Raw genomic sequence first — 18,962 nt, 5'->3', positions numbered from 1 at the left:
GTCCCCACCCCAATGTTTTCAAAAGAAAGCAAACCAATTTTATTAGATTTTGAAGGTTTTAATACTTGTGAAAATGTTTGAACGCAGCACGGGAAAAGCAATGTTTATCACCTAATCTGATTGTTTTTTTCCTTGTAAGTACAATCACAAACAAACATAGCTGAACTGAGAGCAAACTGTCAGACTTCAGTCTGTTAAATTTGCTTTTAAGTTATTTTTCTCCACAGCTGAAATATTGAAGTTTGTTCCTTAAAACATTTCAGTGTTTTGGGATTTTACCTTCCTGTTAACAATGCAGAAATAAATGAGCATAAACACTTAGGTGTCAAACAGTACAATTTATTGATTTTCCATATCAATGAAACGATATCACAGCATACGTGGATGTAAATATTCAGTAATCAGCTCCATTTTACAAACATTTTACTCTGTCAGTTATTCTGCCCACAGTGGCCGACAGTTTAGTGATTCAGTGACTGTTGTGAAACACACATCCTCCCCTTTGGTGCAAAATTAAACACAACAATAATAAAGGTTAATGTGGACGCTCACTTTCAAATATGCAATGTGAAGATTTACATAAAACAACAACACTTTCATGCTGTCTTATCTTAACTACACGCACACACACACACACACACACACACACACACACACACACACACACACACACACACACACACAAACCCTTTGACAAATCCACCCTGATGTCTGTGTGTAAGTCCATCTCTTCGTTGCATTTAACAGGACACACACACAAACACAGTTTTATCCCCAAAGGTCAACATCCACTCTGTGTATCTGTGAGCTGTGAACACTTTTCCTGCAGCACGTGGAGGGACGTTCACCGCTCCACCACCGGGGGGCAGGAAAGTCTTTTCAAAGCCGGCTCAGGGTCTCTTCTCGGCTCAAAGTTGTGTGCAGAGAACGAAGGAGAGGTTGAAAAAACGTCTAAAGGGAAGAGCCGTGCAGAAAATGAGATCCTCCGCTTTGCAGCGTCACTCAAACTTGCGCAGGTGGTTGTAGAGGGACTGGACGTAGGTGAAGACACACATGGGGTCCGGTTTACGACCCATGATCATCATGTCGTCCACCTCGATCAGCCGGTCGCAGCCCGCCTTCAGTCTGCAGACGCAGACAGAGAAACACGAGTGTCAATGCTGCAGAAATTTATTTTAACTCAACCAAAACAGGATGTGACATAGCGTGGTGGCGTAATGAGTCCTAAAACGCAGACGCCCGTTAGCCCTCTAACTTCCGGTTCCGGTTCATTAGTAGTTGCTTTATGCTTTTTTTTGTTATATCTCTAATACTTGTATGTATGTAATTTATAACAGAGCAAAAGTTTGCAGGTAATTAATGCAATCTGCGATCTTGCTACTACTGTTTACTGCGGGTGTGAATTTTGAGAACTGATGATAATTTTGTGGAAAATGGGTAAATTTGGACACTGGAGACACATACTGTAAAACCAGGTGTAAATAAAATCAGGTTAAATCAGGTGTAAATAACATCTGGATGTAATAGACATTTTAATGCAAAGTGTAGCTAAAGGAGGTCGATATGACGCCTGGATCCGTTTAAAGTTCCTCCACTGATTGGTCTATAAAATGCCCTGAAATTGTGGAAAAATAATTTTCCTAAAGCTGCAAGACGACATATTTAAATCAGTGGACATTAAATGTAAAGATATTCAGTTTACAGTTAGAGACCAAACAAAAGCAGGAAATCCTCATTACTGAGAAGCTGAACTCAGGACTGTTTGAAAGGTTTTGAATTGAAATGTATCACAAAAAGATTTCAAAATATCAATATAACCTTTCAACTGACATACTCTGCATCTAACTTTGTGTCTCGGATAATCCCGACGAAAACACCGACTTTTCCTTTCCAACAAACATGTTTTGAGGCGTTAAGGAACGTCACTATGCATGAAATAACTCATGTCGTCCTATAAGTCTCTGCTCTGTGATCTCTTTAAGAGCTCAAATGTAAAGCTGCAACTATATATGAAGGATTGATTCTGTGACTAAGTAAATACTGTTTTTCACTCAAATCAGCTTAATTCTGCAGCCGCGTTATCAGCTACGAAACAACATTCTTCAATCGAGTATCTTTAAGCCCTGACGTTAAGTTTTTTGACCTCTAGGAAAGTATAATATCTAAATCTAACAGTATCTGTATGGTGAAACATGGAGTCAGCGCACCTTTCACCAAGCATGCAAAAATATCACCACATGAAATGTGTGTGTTCTGGCTATGAAACGACAGCAAAAACACACATTAAGAGACATTCAGCCACAATAGAGTTAAGTATTGCATTGTTATTGCAGTTAAGGCCAATAAATACTTTTAGGCCCATTCAGCAAAAATCTGAAACCACAACTAACTCTCAGCTAACAAATAAGTGTTTCTGCTGTTGCATAATGAGACCAACGAGTTCAGCTGCAGCTCAGTTTCTGTGGCTTTAAAGGAATAGTTCAACAGTTTTGGAAAAATGTTCACAAGGGTTGGACTGGTATAAACATTGTTGTAACTGTTTGATAAATCAGTGTGAATCAATATTATACAGTATTTCCCGGAGGAAATTTTGAGCATTTAACATTTATTCAAAAAAAAAAAAAAAAACATGGGAAGAAGGCAATGGGAAACTTAAGAGGAAATTAGCCAAGAATTTGCAAGAAATTAGTAAAACAAAAAAAAAAAGAGAAAATTATTTGAAAATTAACAAAAAAAAAACATAAAAAGGGAGAGTACCATAAACACAAAACAATAAAAAAAATGCTTAAAAATTTTGTACAACAATTATGAAGATTATAAATATGGTTCTCTGGCCCTTTTCCCCTTGCTTTTTAAAAAAGTTATTTTCTAGATCTATTAATTTCTTGTAACTTGTTGGGCATTTCTCGCCAAGTTGCTCATTACCTTTTATCCCCGTGTTTCTGAAAGAATTCACACTTATTCGTTCAGGTTTCAAAGTATTAAATACTTGTGAAAGGTGACCAAATGCAGCACAAGAAAAGTGATGTTGGTCCAGATTTCAAAGGGTTAAACCCCTGCATTCTGGTGAATTTTTATGCACCAACGTGTGCCTTTTATGAATCAATTTAAGGTGGAAATGTCTGTCTATTATTGGCAAATTGGTTTGATTTCTTCTACGAACATAAGAGGAAAAATGCAAAGAGCAACTTTTAAAGAAGTGTCCCACAAATTGCACGACATTAGTATATTTAGAAAAGAATTTTGAAAAGAAAATAAGGGAAAATTTTACAGAAAACTATATTTCTAATTATCATAGCTATATATTTTAAATGATTTTACAGAAAAATTATATTTTTAAGCTTTTTTTCCCACGTAATTTCTTTTTTCTTTTTTTTTTTTAACTTTCCCATTTATTTATTTTTTTTGTCAATATTCAGGTAATTTTATTGTACTTTTTAGTAATTTCTTGAGTTATTTCCTCTCAAGTTGCTCATTGCCCTTTTTCAATGTTTTTGAGAGGAATCAAGCAAATTTGCTTCGGTTTCAAAGGGTTAAGGTGGAAATGTCTGTCTGAAATTCTTCAAAACAAAAGTCCTCTGCAACTTTCACGTTGTTATTGGGCGAGGTGTGTCCTCCGCGCCCTGAAATCTACGTCTATGTTGATATGTGTCTATATGTATGTTTTTAACTTGGGGTGAAGTTAAGTCAGTTGTTTTTTCCTGTTTTCACTCTTTATGCTAAGTGCATAATATCCATCATATCAGAAACACTTTAAAAAGCTGCTTTTTCTTTATATTCTGATGCTGCTTTCACTCACTCTGCAGTCCCAAAGGCCAGTTCAAAGTTGTGTTTGCGGTTGGCGGGCGACAGAGAGTTGTAGTCAAACTCAGTGGGAAAGAAGGAGTGGACCAAAGCGCAGAAAGCCATCCCGTCGCTCCAGCTGGACGAGAAGTTCTGGATGTCGATGTTCTGCGGAGAAACAGAGCGGATTTGGTGATGTGGCAGTGAGCGACTTACTGTTTCATCTCAGACCTTTGTGTGCGTGAATGAAAGAGCTGAAAGACAGAAGGAGGTAAAAGAAAATGGCTTGTAAAACTGACTGGCAGCTTGATGCATCCTCATAAAACCATCTCCCCATTTACTGTCTAGCCCATAATTATGATGGATAAAACAGACATTTCCCTCCTCGCTCCTGCACCCTCCTCTGCTTTCTCTTACGTGCTTTTGACATCATGTCATTTCAAAGCTGCCCTTTATTGGTCTGGAGTTTGCTTTGAATGAAATGCAACATGTCAAGTCATCGGATGAGCATCTCTTTCTCTCTCGTGTGTGTGTGAGTGTGTGTTTGCTCCCAGTTAATAACAGTCTTGGCTTTGCAGAGCTTCACTATAACCGAAGCCACATGGAGCAGCTGGCACAAGCTGCTGCGAGGAAAAGGACACCAGAGAGCAGCAATGTGTCGGTGTTCTCAAACTGCATTAACCCCCAAAACACACACACACACACACACACACACACACACACACACACACACACACACACATGAACCCCTACATTCAGTGGGACCCTTACTTCATACATCTCTATGGTTGAAATGTAGATAATTAGCACATTAGCGCTGCACTGTGTGCTGACAGGTTAGAGTTATATGAAAAACAGACAGGCTCATTTAAAACAGCTTACTTTTGCCGGAGCATGTTGAACCCATTTTTGACAAACTGTGTAAACATGTCGACAACGCTGGTCATCTTAAATCTTTCTGAAGGTTTTTCCACTTCAACTGTATGAAATATATAATAATATATTCTGTAGCCGTGAAAGGAATAGGTCAACATTATGGGAAACATGCATATTTTGTCTGTCCAGAATTATGACCTGGAGCCAACAGGGAGAGCTAGTTAGCTTAGCTTAGTTTAGCTTAAGGACCCGAAGCAGGGCTAACAGCTACTCTGACTGTCCCCAAAGTTAAAAAACTCACCTACTCATACTGTTAAAGCTCAGTAATTTACTTGCATATATTTTCTTTAACCTGTACAGACAGAAAAATATAAGAACAAAAGGGAGAGCTAATTAGCTTAGCTTAGCTTAGTTTAGCTTTATGACCTAAGCAGGGCGAACAGGTGTGCTCAATGTCACCGAAGTTAAAAAAATGTACCTACCAACACATTAAAGCTCAGTAATTTACATGTATATGTATTATTTAACCTGTACAGACAGAAATATAAAAACAACAGGGAGCGCTAAAAAGCTTAGCTTAGCTTAGCTTAGTTTAGTTTAAGGACCCAAAGCAAGGCTAACAACTACCCTGACTGTCCCCAAAGTTTTAAGAAAATTACCTACTGATACGGTTAAAGCTCAGTAATTTACATGCTTAAATTTTCTTTAACCTGTACAGACAGAAATATATAAGAATAATAGGGAGAGCTAATTAGCTTAGCTTAGCTTAGCTTAGCTTAGTTTAACGACCTGAAGCAGGGCTAACAGCTACTCTGACTGTCCCTGAAGTTAAAATATTTACCTACCAGCACCTTTAAAGCTCATTCATTCACATGTATATATTCTCTTTAACATATACAGACAGAGTAATATAAAAACAAGGGAGAGCTAATTAACTTACTTAGCTTAGCTCAACTTATCTTAGCTTAGCTTTAGGACATAAAGCAGGGCTAACAGTATGCTGAATGTCCCCAAAGTTTTAAAAAAAACTTACCTACAGTACCTTAAAGCTCAGTCATTTACATGTATATATATATATTTTAACCTGTACAGACAGAGAAATATTTAAAATATTTAGTAGGCCACATGTAGCTGTTCACATCACATCAGCTGTTTTCCATTCTTTATGCTAAGCTAGAAAGAAAATGGTTCCTACATGAACATGCTCACAACATGGTCTACTGACTATCTTGAGTGACCGGGTCATAATTTCTGCAAAGAGACATTGCTGTTGATTTAACTTCAAACTGTCCCTTTAACATACGTGCCATTGATATCAACCTTCAGACAGAAGGCAAATAGTTATTTTTTCCAAGATAAACCCATAGCCTAAATCAGTACCTACACAATCATTTCTATAAACTTAAAATGAACTTGCCAACTTTCAGTCAACATAGGTAATCCATCACTATATATTATCTTTAAACCTCTGGCCAACTTTTTTTGTCAAATGTTCAAAAGCATGGCTGGATATCAAAAGTCAGCTGTTATAATGTGCTGATAGGAAGTTCCTGCTATCTGAAACTCAAGGTCGAAGAATAGCGTTACAGTCACAGCATGCATTGCCAAAGAGCCAAACCCAAAAGACTACCAGCTGGAAAACATCCCGGAAAAGACAACGTGAGTCTATTAGGCTTCTTGAATTAAAAGTGCTGCTGCCGATCGTCTGCCGGCTTTAAAGATCAGGAGTTCAAACTTCCCCACAGGACACAAACACATTGTCAGTTTCCACAACAGTACTGTGCAACAACTACATCATTTTGACAATAATATAACCAGACACACTGGATTACCTATTTCAAACAAGTCGTTGCCAGTTGATTTTCATGCTACAGTGAAATGAACTGATGTCAGTGACCATTTGGGAGGTAGGAAAGAGATAATCAACCATGATCTGCTTTTGGATATGGTTAGCAGTAATTTAATGTTTGTGCAAATGTGTAGCAAACGAGCTAAAACAAGTATAGTACTTGAAGCCCTTACTTGTGTGGATCCCAGAAATTAATGTAAGGACCAAATTGTAGAAAATGTGCTCTGAATAGGCTGAGCATGGATAACATCGCTGGTCCTGAAGTGTGTTTTTACCTGGTAGCCTATGGTCTTGGAGCGGCACCACTCAAGAAGGATCTGTTTGATGCTGCTGGCGCTGGACACCCCAAAACTCTGAGACCGCTTCAGTTTGGGTTTTGAGTCCACTGGTTTGGGGCGACTGTACATAAGAAAAAGCAGCGCAAGGATACAGTTTAAACGTTTGGGAAACTCATCTCTCCCACAATTCCCACGTGGCCTGAATGCAGCATTTACCTGTTACTGGCTTCAGAGTCCAGTCTTTCAAAGATGGATCGACGAGCCTGAGCGCCGATGTTACGTGGAAGAGTCTGCGACCTGACCAGCTCCCGCCTCCTCTCTCCTACATGCCCGAAGGATCTGTCACTGCTTACATCACCGTCTCTGCAGGACGGGAGCACAGGAGGGTCAGGCTGGGAAAAATACATTGTACTTATCCTAAAAGATGTTCATCGTGCTCACCTGTCATGCATCAGTCCTGAGTAGGTCACAGACTTAGCTGGGGCTGAATTTGCTTTCTCTGCAAAAGACAAAGGTTACTAAATCATATCTATGATACTGTATGTGTCAAACAGAGTCAGAGTCAATTTATTTGCCATTTGCAGTAGAAACCACATTGGAAAACAGTTAAAAAGTAAGATGATAACACAATATAATTGAGACAATATAAGTTAAAAGACCAAGTTTAAATGAAATAGTAAAAAGTCATAATAATAATAAGAGAAAACGCCTGACGCACAAAGCAAGAAATAAAGTGCAACATTTAAGAAATAAAGTGCAAAATTTAGTTATTCAGGCTGTCCATCTCCAGCAAAAACAGCATATACATGTGTGTCTGAATGCTTACCCTGAAGGCGGGGGGATCCCAGAGCTCTGACAGGTGTAGGGGTCCACGTAGAAGATACTAACAACAACAAAGAATAAGGAGTAAGTATGATTCGTATATTGTGCTGCAGTCATGTAGGAGAAAAACACAGGAGATTTACTTTTTAGCACATGAAAAATCTGACAAAGTCGATCTGGATAATGAGTTATGTGAAAATTATGTGATTGCAAGTCTGGAATTGGACAATGGAGAAATTAGGGTTCAAAAATGTATTAGCTGAAAGTAAAGATAAACAGTATTTTCTCATAGGAAGCTTGTGTCTTTCACTTCCTGAATGCACTTACTGAATGTGAGCGCATGGATTGGCTGTCAGAGCTGTTAATCATGTTGGAAAATATCCTTTTTGTATAACTTAATAACTCATTAAAATTGAACTTATCATAAAACAATCACTTGAACAAACATCAGGGTGATGAGAGCGACCTTCAGTGACAGAAACCATGTTTGGGAAAAATGTATTTGTCGTGTACTTTGAGTTTTTAATTTGACATATGACCATTCACTAACATGAAGGGGCGGGCTTTATGACCTATACTGCAGTCAGACACCAGGGGGCGATCCAGGCTGAAAAGCTACACCTCAGGGCACCTGTCATGTTGTCCATCTTGATATAAAGTCTATTCATATTAATTCATCCATATACAATGAATTTAACAGTTAAATATTTTATTAAAAAATCACCCGGTTGAATTGGAGACTCCTCTATTGGTTGGCTCTGGTTGATGCTAGCAGCTGATTGGCCGGTAGGTGACGCCTCAGAGACTGGAGAGGAGCGAGAACCAACAGGGCTGCTGGGAGAGTCGGGGCCCTTAATTTCTGCCGTCTTGGTTGTGGCGGTGATGGGAAGATGGGGCATCCGCATCGCAACAGGGGCCGTGTGCTCATGTGGGAAGTCGTTGGGTGGAGAGATCTTTCCGTGTACCAACTCTGAATGTTCTGGTGGGATAAAAAGATGTAAAATGATCACATTACAACTAAACCCATCAATATTTTTATACTAACAGTGGCTCAAATGATTATGGGTCATGAAAAAAGGGCTACTACGTAATTTTCCGAAATGTATATTTCCCTCAGGAGTCGGGGGAGACCAAAGCAGAGCTAAAAGGGGAATGAATATTTGTGACTTACATTCATCAGGTGGGCAATAAATTCAAAATGAACACTAATGTTGCTCCTTATCTGCTGGATGTATCAATAAGCATCCTGTTATATCAACTTTTGGAGGTGGTAATATGTCCATCATGTACATTAAGCTTGTTCTGACCCAAGTGGCCAAAAATCAATACATGCAGCTTTAAGTAACTCAAGTCTGACTTAACAGCCAATTATTCAAATCCAAAGAGTCACACTGGATACTGGGAGCTACCCAGTATAACCACAACCTTTAAACCACTCAATCCCAACTGGATGTAAACCAGAAAAACTTGATGAATGACTTCAGTTTTCATCATCATGAGGTAAAGGCATTAGAAAAGCATAAACGTAGTCCTTGGTATGAGTCAAGCTCCTAAAACACTGGATCTGACATTACTCATAATGCGACTCATCTTTTTGCGACACCATCTCTTCCTCATAAAAATCACTATAAAAACTAATACCCACTTTAAAAAAAACCAAAAATTGTGGCAACAATTTGCAGAATTTTATTGATTTAAATCAACATTTAGTTATTTAGTTATTTAAAAATGTGACACAATTAAATAACTTCAGCTTATGTTAAGTATATCCATTAATTTTTTTAAATTTAAGACAAACAATTATAAACAATAAACAATTTTCTTTTCTTTTTTTTAAGTCAATTTTATCATTAGGTTTTACATGTAGAAATTATGTCGTGGGAATGAATAAGTGTTAAATGTGCAGATGAAAAATGGCTGGGTGAAGGAAAAGAAAAGAGCGGCAGACTGATCTAAATTTGAATTTAATTATTTCAATAAATCATGAAATTATTTTAAGATTATATATCATATATTATATATAAGATTTGATAAAGAATATTTAATATGACTTCTATTAAGTTGTAACAATCAAAATAAATGGTTACTTATATATATTAAATGTTTTTACTTGATAATTGTGTCTCCAAACTAACCACAGCGTGGGTTTTTACAGCGTACCTTCAGTTAAAGATTTGTATCCTCTGAGCCAAACCTAATCCTAATCCCTAATGATGTCAGCGGGGTTGTTTTCAACCTTCAGAGCCACAGAAGACATTAGACCACTGTTTTTTTTCACTGACCTTCATGTGTAAAACCTGTGGAGGCCCTTTTGACTCGGGTCGTAAAACAGCGGTGACGCGGTTACCTGTGTGAACAGCGTGTCCATTCTCCAGTCCGGCATGTGTCGGGGCCGGGTCCACCTCTATTGGCTCCTCTCGCTCAATACTCTGAAACACAGAATCACAGTGAGCAACACAATTACAGCATTTATTGCTTTTAAAGGAGCATGAAGTCATATTTGACCTTCATTGGGCTGTCAGCGGACTTTTTACTTCCAAAGCAAAAAATGGAAAAATTTGTTTTAAAAGCCGGTATTGTGACCCTTTGAAACCTGAGCAAATTTGGTTAATTTCTCTCAAGAACATGAAGACGAAGGCGACACCCAACTCAACAAGAGATTGCCCCAAAATTAGCAGGAATTTAGTGAAAAGATAGAAAATTATTTGAAGATAAGCACACACACACAAAAAAAGAAAATTAAAAATGGACAAAAATTACCCTAAAAAGTGATTAAAAAAATGTTGATTTTGATTTTCTGGAACACTATTTTAAATAATTATAAGAATTATAAATAAAGTTTTCTGGACATCTTTCCCTCAGTCTTTTAAATATCTTACATGATAATATCTCACAAAAAATAAAAAACAAACAAAACAATTACCATAAAAAGTGCTAAAAGAAAGTTTTTTTCTGAAACACAATTTTAAATATATACTTATAAGAATTATGAATAAAGTTTTCTGGACATTTTCCCTTAATTTTTGATATCTAATATAATAATATCTAATAATCTGCCTCAACTAATTTTCAGGTAATTTCTTGTCACCTCTTACTGTTTTGTTTTTTTTTTTGTAATTTGTTGGGCATTTCTTACCAGGTTGCTCATTATCTTTTCTGTTCTGGAAAGAAATAAAACCAATTTTCTCAGGTTTCAAAGATTTAAATGATAGCACAAGAAAGCTGATGTCGATGCAGGTGTTAAAGGGTTAAGCACTTGGTGAATTAATCACCGTGGTTTTGATCCAGTGTATTGACTGACTGATTGTACTTGCTGCCCCTGTAATCTTGTGTGCGTTTTAACTGGAGCCATTCATAAAATAATAATATGTTGTGTTTGGATCACAGACAAAGAGTCGGGGCATCGTGTTCTTGTGGTTTGAACAAAAAAAGAAATCCAGATGTCCGTTGCTCATTAAGTCATTGTTGGACCATTTCACCATTTTCAGGTTTTGGACTCTTTCTCCAACATGTGGGCCTTTTTGACACAACTTCAGACAAAACAAAACAAACCAACACCGGTGAGCCGCAACACGACTCGACGCACTTCAAAGTCGGTGGCGTGTAGATAAATGAGCTGCTTGTTGTGTTCTGTTGTGTGTCTGCCTCCCCTCCTGCGATAACACTTGAGAAGTCTTTGTTTTTAAGTCAGGCGCCACTGTCGCTGACAAGCTCAGCGATGGGAGAGCTGCCAAAATCTGCAGTGATCTGGCAGCCCGACTGCTAAAATGATTGTTTTACTGTCAAACATCATCAGTTTCTGGAATTCACATTTCACTGTCTATGTGACCCCGTCTACTTCCTGTCTCTGTGATCAGAGCGGCGGTGTCTTGATCCTCTCTCCAAACACAATCACCCACATGGAAACGGCTAATCACCATCACGAGCAGATACTTCTATCTCAAACTCTTAACCGCATGGTGCTGCTGCTGACCCACATAGGTTGTGGGTCAAGCTGTCACTTTCCATGTGGTCCTGTCAGACAGATAGACGGAGCTCAGTGTTGATAGTCGGACCCTTTTTGGCAAAGAACAACACTTCTCGGGTCAACAGTGCAGCGCTGATAGCTGTGCACGTTTTCTCAAGGTCAGCATCAAACCACATGTCACATTGTGTCTGTGTTGGTCTGACAGACCCTGAAAGAGGCTTTCGGGAGACGTAACGCACCCTAACTCTGAGCAGCTGGTTGTGTTTCAAACTTGGCTGTCACAGTGGAATTAAATAGACAAGGCTGATTTCTGTGTTTTGACGGAGAACATTATTTCACCGCTGGTGCATCTGATGCGTCAGTTCTGTGTTTAGATAACGTCAGTGTGTTTGGAAGCCGAGCCGCAGCATCTGGTCAGCGTGTCCCTGCTGTCAGAAACCACTGCAGTGCCGGATGGACGATGTGACCAAACAGAAAAACAACCTAAACCACTCACTCTTATCTGTAATTGCTTATAAGTGAGGAAAAGTGCTATTTAAGGGTGTCTTGCATTGTAGCAACAAGTCCTTGAGTCTTTTTGGCTGGACCGCAGCAATGTCGGGGCCAGCTATAAAAACATGAAAGTCTGTCACCATCAGTTACACCCTTGGTAGCTTTTATCTGTTTTTCCTTGACATTTTCCAAAAGCTTTTTGTAAAATTTATTTTATTTTTTAATTATCTAAATCTGCTAATACGGTAAACATTTATTACCAAATTGCTTAATGCCTTTTTCCCATGTTCCATCCATCCATCCATACATTGTCCACCACTTTTACCAATTTCTCAGTTTTGAGATCAATAAAGTATATCTATCTATCTATCTATTATCCGGGATCTGGTCGCGGGGCAGCAGCCTAAGCAGGGAAGCCCAGACTTCCCTCTCCCCGGCCACTTCGTCCAGCTCTTTCCAGGGGATCCTGAGGCGTTCCTACGCTAGCTGGGAGACATAGTCTCTCCAGCGTGTCCTGGGCCTCCTACCGGTGGGACGTGCCCTGAACACCTCACCAGGGAGGCGTCCTAATTAGATGCCCGAGCCACCTCATCTGGCTCTTCTCAACGTGGAGGAGCAGCGGCTCTACTGAGCTCCTCCCGGATGACCGAGCTTCTCACCCTATCTCTAAGGGAGAGCCCAGACACCCTACAGAGGAAGCTCACTTCAGCTGCTTGTACCTGCAATCTTGTTCTTTCGGTCACTACCCAAAGCTCGTGACCAGAGGTGAGGGTAGGAACGAAGAGTAGATCGAGAGCTTTGCCTTACGACTCAGCTCCCTCTTCACCCCGACAGATCGGTGCAGAGTCCGCGTTACTGCAGACGCTGCACCGATCCGCCTGTCGATCTCTCGCTCCATCCTTCCCTCACTCGTGAACAAGACCCAGAGATACTTAAACTCCTCCACTTGGGGCAGGATCTCATCCCCAATCTGGAGGGGGCACTCAACCCTTTTCCCGCTGAGAACCATGACCTCAGATTTGAAGGTGCTGCTTCCCATGTTTTTGAGAGAAACTGCACAAATTTGCTCTGAGTTCAAAGGTTTAAATACTTGTTAAAGGCTTCACAAAGCAGCACAAACAGATATTGGCTTTAAAATGAATTATTGGAATCTGCAAACATGCTGATCCCTGCCGATATCATAAGCAGATTTTCTTTTTTAAATTGACAAATTGAACATGTATAAAACATCAACCCTAAGTTGAAGGATTTTTCTTATTTTGCACATTGAATAAATATTACATAAACTGAAAAGCACTGCATTTTATGCCCCCATTGGCAGGTGAGTCATCAAAATAAGAGTATTCATAATGTGACGAAGAGAAATGATGATCACTAAAATCAGTAATACATTGGCATATTGGCAAAAAAATCCAATATTGAGCATCCCTAACAGATAGTTTTGGTTTTAACTGTTTTTATTATGTCTCTGAGATTTCTACTTCCAGCACATTTCAAAGACGATACATATTTTTTTTATTCATGGTGCTCACAACATTGTAAAATAACATTGAAAAACAGAAACAATAACACTTCTTTCCATAAAAACGTGTTACCTATCCACAGACCTCACTGCCAACAGTTTGCATTGGACCTGCTGAGCTCTGTAGGGTAGTAACAGCAAGACACTGTTTATAAAAGAGACATTAAATGTTATTTTCCAATGCCATGAGCACCACAGCTAAAATCCCCTCATACTTCCATTGTTTTTGGTTGGTGGCACAAAATGTCATAGACGGATATCTGAAAACGTCAACAATTAAAATCAAACTCTCTGCTTTGTACGGCAGGGTATCATCAGCATAAATAGCATTTGTAATTTCACGAATCAACCCATTAAGAATTGAAGAAAATAAAACTTTTTTTGCAGATGAAAAGATAAAGTTTCTGGAAAGGCAGAAACCTAAAACCACTCCTGCATGCCCCTCTTGTCTCACACACATGCACACACACATAAAGAACAATATGCTGCTCTCGCTGTGAGATAGCATGCTGTGCTCACTTGAGGAAATGGCTGGGGGTGTGTAAAAGTGTGTGTTTGGCTGAGCTCACCATATAGGAATGCTGGTGGGCTGCAAGTGTGTGTGTGTTAAAACAAGAAGACAAGAAAAGAGTGTGTGTTGGGGGGGGGGTTGTCATTTCATAAAGATTGGGGGATGACACACCTGGAGGGGAATGAGGGAAAAAGTGAGGACATTATGTATGAGTAGGTGAGGAAGGCAGAGGGGAGCAGTTGTATATTGCATGATGGGAAATGGACGGGGTACAGTGAGGTGGAAACAGCTGGTTATCCAGCAGGAGGAGGGAGACAAATTGCAGAATGTCTGGCTTTGGGGAGGGGAGCTTTCCCGGCTTAAGGACTCAGATCATCAGACGTCCACGGCCGGTCAGAGGGGGAAACGTGATAGCGGAGCTGCTGAGGTTCCTGTAAACTCTCTGGTATCTCGAGGTCTTTTTTGCTGGCAGAACACGCTGGTGCTCGACACTTAACATGGCTCAGTGCTCAGCAGAGACCTGAGGGCATGCTGCGCCCGTTACATTTGTGCACGCATTCGGTTAAGATGGCACACAAAGGCTTCGGCACGAGAATCTCATGGGTATGCACACAAGCATCGACTGATATCTGTTGGATTTACGCTGCATTTGATGGACTGATTTATTGTTTTGAGGATTGTCACCTTTTATTAAATGTCAGCGGGACAGAAGTTGTGATTGAAACCGTTTCCTGTAAGAGTGTGCGATAAACCGTGTTCACCATTTTGTAGTAGTGTTCGATTTCTCAGCCGTTAACGTCATCCACTATATAATGCACTGAAAAATACCAACAATGCACAGCAAATTTGAGTGTACATACGATGTACCCTACATTTTACTCCTGTATACCACGATGCAATGTGGTCGTGTATTTCCAGAGGAGAGGAAAGTTGAAAGGTTGTTACCTAGCATGTTAGCTAAGGTTGGTTGGTCTATTTACCAGTTGACGGCGTCAGTGAATCAACCAAAGCTGTCTAAAGCCGCCTAAGCCACCTGCTAGCAGCAGCCAAACAACAAGAACCATTTTCTCCACGTAAACTCAACAGTTTCTCACGAAAGGGGTGCCAGTAGCTCCCTTGCAAATTACAGCCAAATAGCTCATGAACTAAATAGATCGAGGGCGAATAGGACACAGGACCATACTTACAAAACCACACTTCCACATCATTGGAATTACAACAATTTATTTGGTATTTAACAGAAGAATTAACACGCAACATCGATATAACCTCCGTTCATCTGTCCTCCTGAGTGTGGTTTGTTTACGTGGTACTGGGTGCGCCTGCGGCGTCACAGTAATACGCAGCACTTTTATTGACGCAACGACGTTCAGAAGATTACAGCTTGGTGTCTAAAATCTTGTTCAGTTATTCCCTATATAGTTCACTATTTAATACACACTGCATAGACAATAGTGAGTGAGTGGACAGTTTTGAACACAGTTGCGTCTTCAATCGATCAGAACCAGCTGTGCATTGAAATCTGTTTCACCCTGTTTCCAGGCTTTGACCAGAGTTCAAATATTCCACTTTTTCATCCATGTTTAATCAGTTTATCCATTCCCTTCCTGCTGGTTTATGTGCTAAATGTGTAATGTGTAAATAGGGCAATAAAGATGTTGTTTCCCTCTTTTCTTACTCAATAAACAAAGGACCAACTGATCCAAAAGCCATCTTTGGTGTTACGTCGTAGCCAGGAAGCTCTCAAGTGCAATGCTCGACCAGAGGTCAGTGTTGCTTCTAGCAGCTGCTGCACAGCAAATATTTATACATTGAGTAGGTGCGGATATATAAGTCCTCACCAGCAATGAAAAACTGTGTAAATATACTATACAGCTGCTCCAAAATGACTCAGTGTCCATAGTAACTATCTGCATCTGTTTGTCTTCGAGAAAATGGCGTGTACTCTACACAAGTGGAAAATCTTCCATATGTTGACAATGAGGTCAGACAAATCAGATGCTGATCATTGCTCCAAGTTTCTGCAGCATTAGCATTCCCTGCTGAACAAAAAAACAGCGTAAGATGGTTAAGCTGGTTGACCAGCTGCTTTGGACCAGCTTAAGGTATGTTTTCACATCATTTTTGAAGGTTTAGCTGGTCCTACCAGCTTGTGATGGTCACTCTAGCTCAGGGGTATTCGACTAAAATTCAAAGGGGTCCAGTTGCTAAAATTTCCTCTCAGCAAAGGTCCGAACCTCGTACCTAAAATCAGAATCCATGTTCCTGAGTGTGGAGAAATAACAGTGTCATGAGGGGCAAGTATGAAAAGCAAATGGCATAAATCAGTTAAGTCTGCTGTCATTTGATATGCATAAATATAAATGTGCACAGACTGATAAGCTGGTCAGACCAGAAAGAACTGGGTCACGACCATCTAAGACCACCAAAGACCATCAAAGACCGGCTAAAACCAGTACTAGCATAAGCTGGTTTTAGCTGGTCTTGAAAGTTTATAGAGAATGTTGGCTGAACATTAAGAGGAACGTTCTGGGAACATAAAGAAAACTTGCCACTAAAAATGTTACTAAAACATTCAGTGCATTTAAACATTCTCAGTGTTTAAAACCAAAAAATTCTAGCTTGGTATATTTAGGGGATTTGGATAGGATTCAAACACTTCCACAGAAATGCTTGCTGGATGCGGCACCTAAAAAATTAATCAGTAGTATTTTTGTCCTGTGACAGTCTACTGAAAAAAAACTGCCAAGGGTTAAGGTCTGGATGAAACCCTGTATCCTTGCAAATTAGGAATCAAATTTAAACATATCATCCCCTCGACCTTTCGGCTGGTGGCAGTTTCACAAACCTATATCAGACAGCACTACGTTACAAGTCACGTTTCTCCTTATTGGCAGACACGTGTGTATTGGAGTGTTTGCAGTGTGCTGATAAGTGGCTAAAAGTAGAAACCATCGTGCGAAGACGACACTCAAATAGGCCGAGCTGAGCTGTGTAGGGGACCCTGGATGGACATACATGAGTTGTGTTTACATGAAGCCTCGTCCAAATTTGTCCCTGACTTCTATAAAGTAAATCAGACAAAGCTGATTGACCAGTTGTTTAGTCTTGGCTGCCATTAGCAGCTGACACCCTCTTAGCACACTTCATAAAAGAGGAATGACCCATCAATGCGGGTACATGCACGTTCTCACTAAAAACAGCCTCATAATGGAGGGACAGAAGTGTAAGCAGACAAAACACCCTTTTCTTTCTTAAGGGAACAACAAATCCTTTTCTCAGCAGGAGTACGTCATTGCATCACGTGTGGGGAACTATAAAATGTTTGGATGAAATGAGTGAAACGAAGCAGAAAATGTGGAAAAGCCCTCGGCGTGCGTGAGAGCAGAGCCATAGGAGGACGACTAAATAAGAATATGAAGAAGGAAAATAAGGAGTTTGATCATATTAATTTTTTTCGCTGGGCATGTCTCCCTGTCCTTCATATGTAGCCACACTGAGGTCAACATTGGACGAATGTCTCATTCACACTACCAGACTCAGCTTAATTGCCCAAATAAAATTCTGGCAGTAAGACCACTGGCAAGAAACAGCCTTCACCAAACAGGAAAAGATTCATCAAAACAGCTCCCAAACAGCTGTTAGTTAACTTTGCATGTGAAATAAACTGGATTTACTGAAAATGTGGCATGGAGCTGCCAATTGGTATTGGTAATAAATTGCATAGGATTGTATTGTTGTACTCTGCTAAGAGTTAGCATCAATGTAATGGTGGTCGGACTGTTTTCATGTATCTAATGCACCACAAGTTATATGTAATCATGGGCCATTAATTTGTGTATAACCAATGTAATAGGGAAGGCTACGATCATGTGACCAAAGCACTAGTGTGAGTAAAGAAGGAAGTGGTATAGACTGAAAGTCCATGTAAAGAGGCAGCTTGAGGTGGTGGATCAGGTTGTTTTCATGCTCTGTTTGTATATTTTCCTAAAAAAAAGTAATGCACATCCAGCTGAACCCCCCCTCCCCCAGCTTATAGTGGTAGCTGGTTTTAGTTGGTTTTAGCTGGTTTAAGATGGTTTAAGATGGTCCTGACCCAGTTTTTGACATGCTGGTGTGACCATCCTGTCAATCTGTGCACATTCATCTTTCTGCATATCCCATGACAGCAGACTTAATTGATTTATGTCCTTTGCTTTTCATACTTTCCCCTCATGACACTGTTTTTTCTTCATACTAAACTTCAATGAATGAACCAGCTAGAGTGACCATCACAAGCTGGTATGACCATCTAAACCATCAAAAATGATGAGAAAACACACCTTAAGCTGGTCAAACGAGCTGGTCAACCAGCTTAATCAGCAGGGACCACAATTCGTATGTGCCAGCTTCAAGGTTTCCCCGAGGAGACCAGCATTTTGGACCATTTCAAACCAAGTGAACTTTATTATTTTAAGATCATCACCATGATTCTTTTCCTAAACCTAATCTAAATATCTTACCTAACGTCATTCATGGGATGCTGATTCATCAGATATCATATGAATTATTATGTGCTGATACAATACATGAAATGGTAACATTTTTCTTTAATTTTTTAGCTCACAAATCAATTTCAGAAGTGTTTGTCCTGATACATTATGATGTATTATCCTGGATCCTATAAGTGTGTGCTTCCATACAATTCCCATTTCTCCTCAAGTGTTAGTAATTGCCATGTAATTCGGAGCAGGTGGACCCAAATGCAGGAAACAGCAGTAACTCAAAAAGCTCACTGTAACAGCAACTGAACATCATAGGACCAAATCAAGGAGTCAACAAAGACTGAACTGAAAACCAGGACTTAAACACAAACTGGACTG

At 39.7% G+C, this 18,962-nt stretch overlaps 1 protein-coding gene across 1 annotated transcript in view; it reads right to left on the bottom strand.

The window, feature by feature from the left end:
* Nucleotides 1-318: 318 nt before the first annotated feature.
* Nucleotides 319-18,962, bottom strand: part of smtnl2 (smoothelin like 2) — a 38,494-nt gene continuing 19,850 nt past the window's right edge. Inside the window, exons 3-10 of the mRNA XM_042486451.2 lie at nt 9,956-10,037; nt 8,333-8,587; nt 7,613-7,669; nt 7,228-7,285; nt 7,003-7,149; nt 6,784-6,907; nt 3,800-3,951; nt 319-1,125 (exon numbers count right to left, since the gene is read on the bottom strand). Of these exons, the coding sequence (XP_042342385.2) occupies nt 999-1,125; nt 3,800-3,951; nt 6,784-6,907; nt 7,003-7,149; nt 7,228-7,285; nt 7,613-7,669; nt 8,333-8,587; nt 9,956-10,037 (1,002 nt within the window). The 3' untranslated portion in view covers nt 319-998. The remainder of the gene's footprint in view (nt 1,126-3,799; nt 3,952-6,783; nt 6,908-7,002; nt 7,150-7,227; nt 7,286-7,612; nt 7,670-8,332; nt 8,588-9,955; nt 10,038-18,962) is intronic.

This window comes from Plectropomus leopardus, chromosome 6 (assembly GCF_026936395.1).
Source record: "Plectropomus leopardus strain MGB_pleo_1.0 chromosome 6, ASM2693639v1, whole genome shotgun sequence".
Classification (NCBI taxonomy): Eukaryota; Metazoa; Chordata; class Actinopteri; order Perciformes; family Serranidae; genus Plectropomus; species Plectropomus leopardus.
This window is presented reverse-complemented; position numbering and strand designations above follow the sequence as displayed.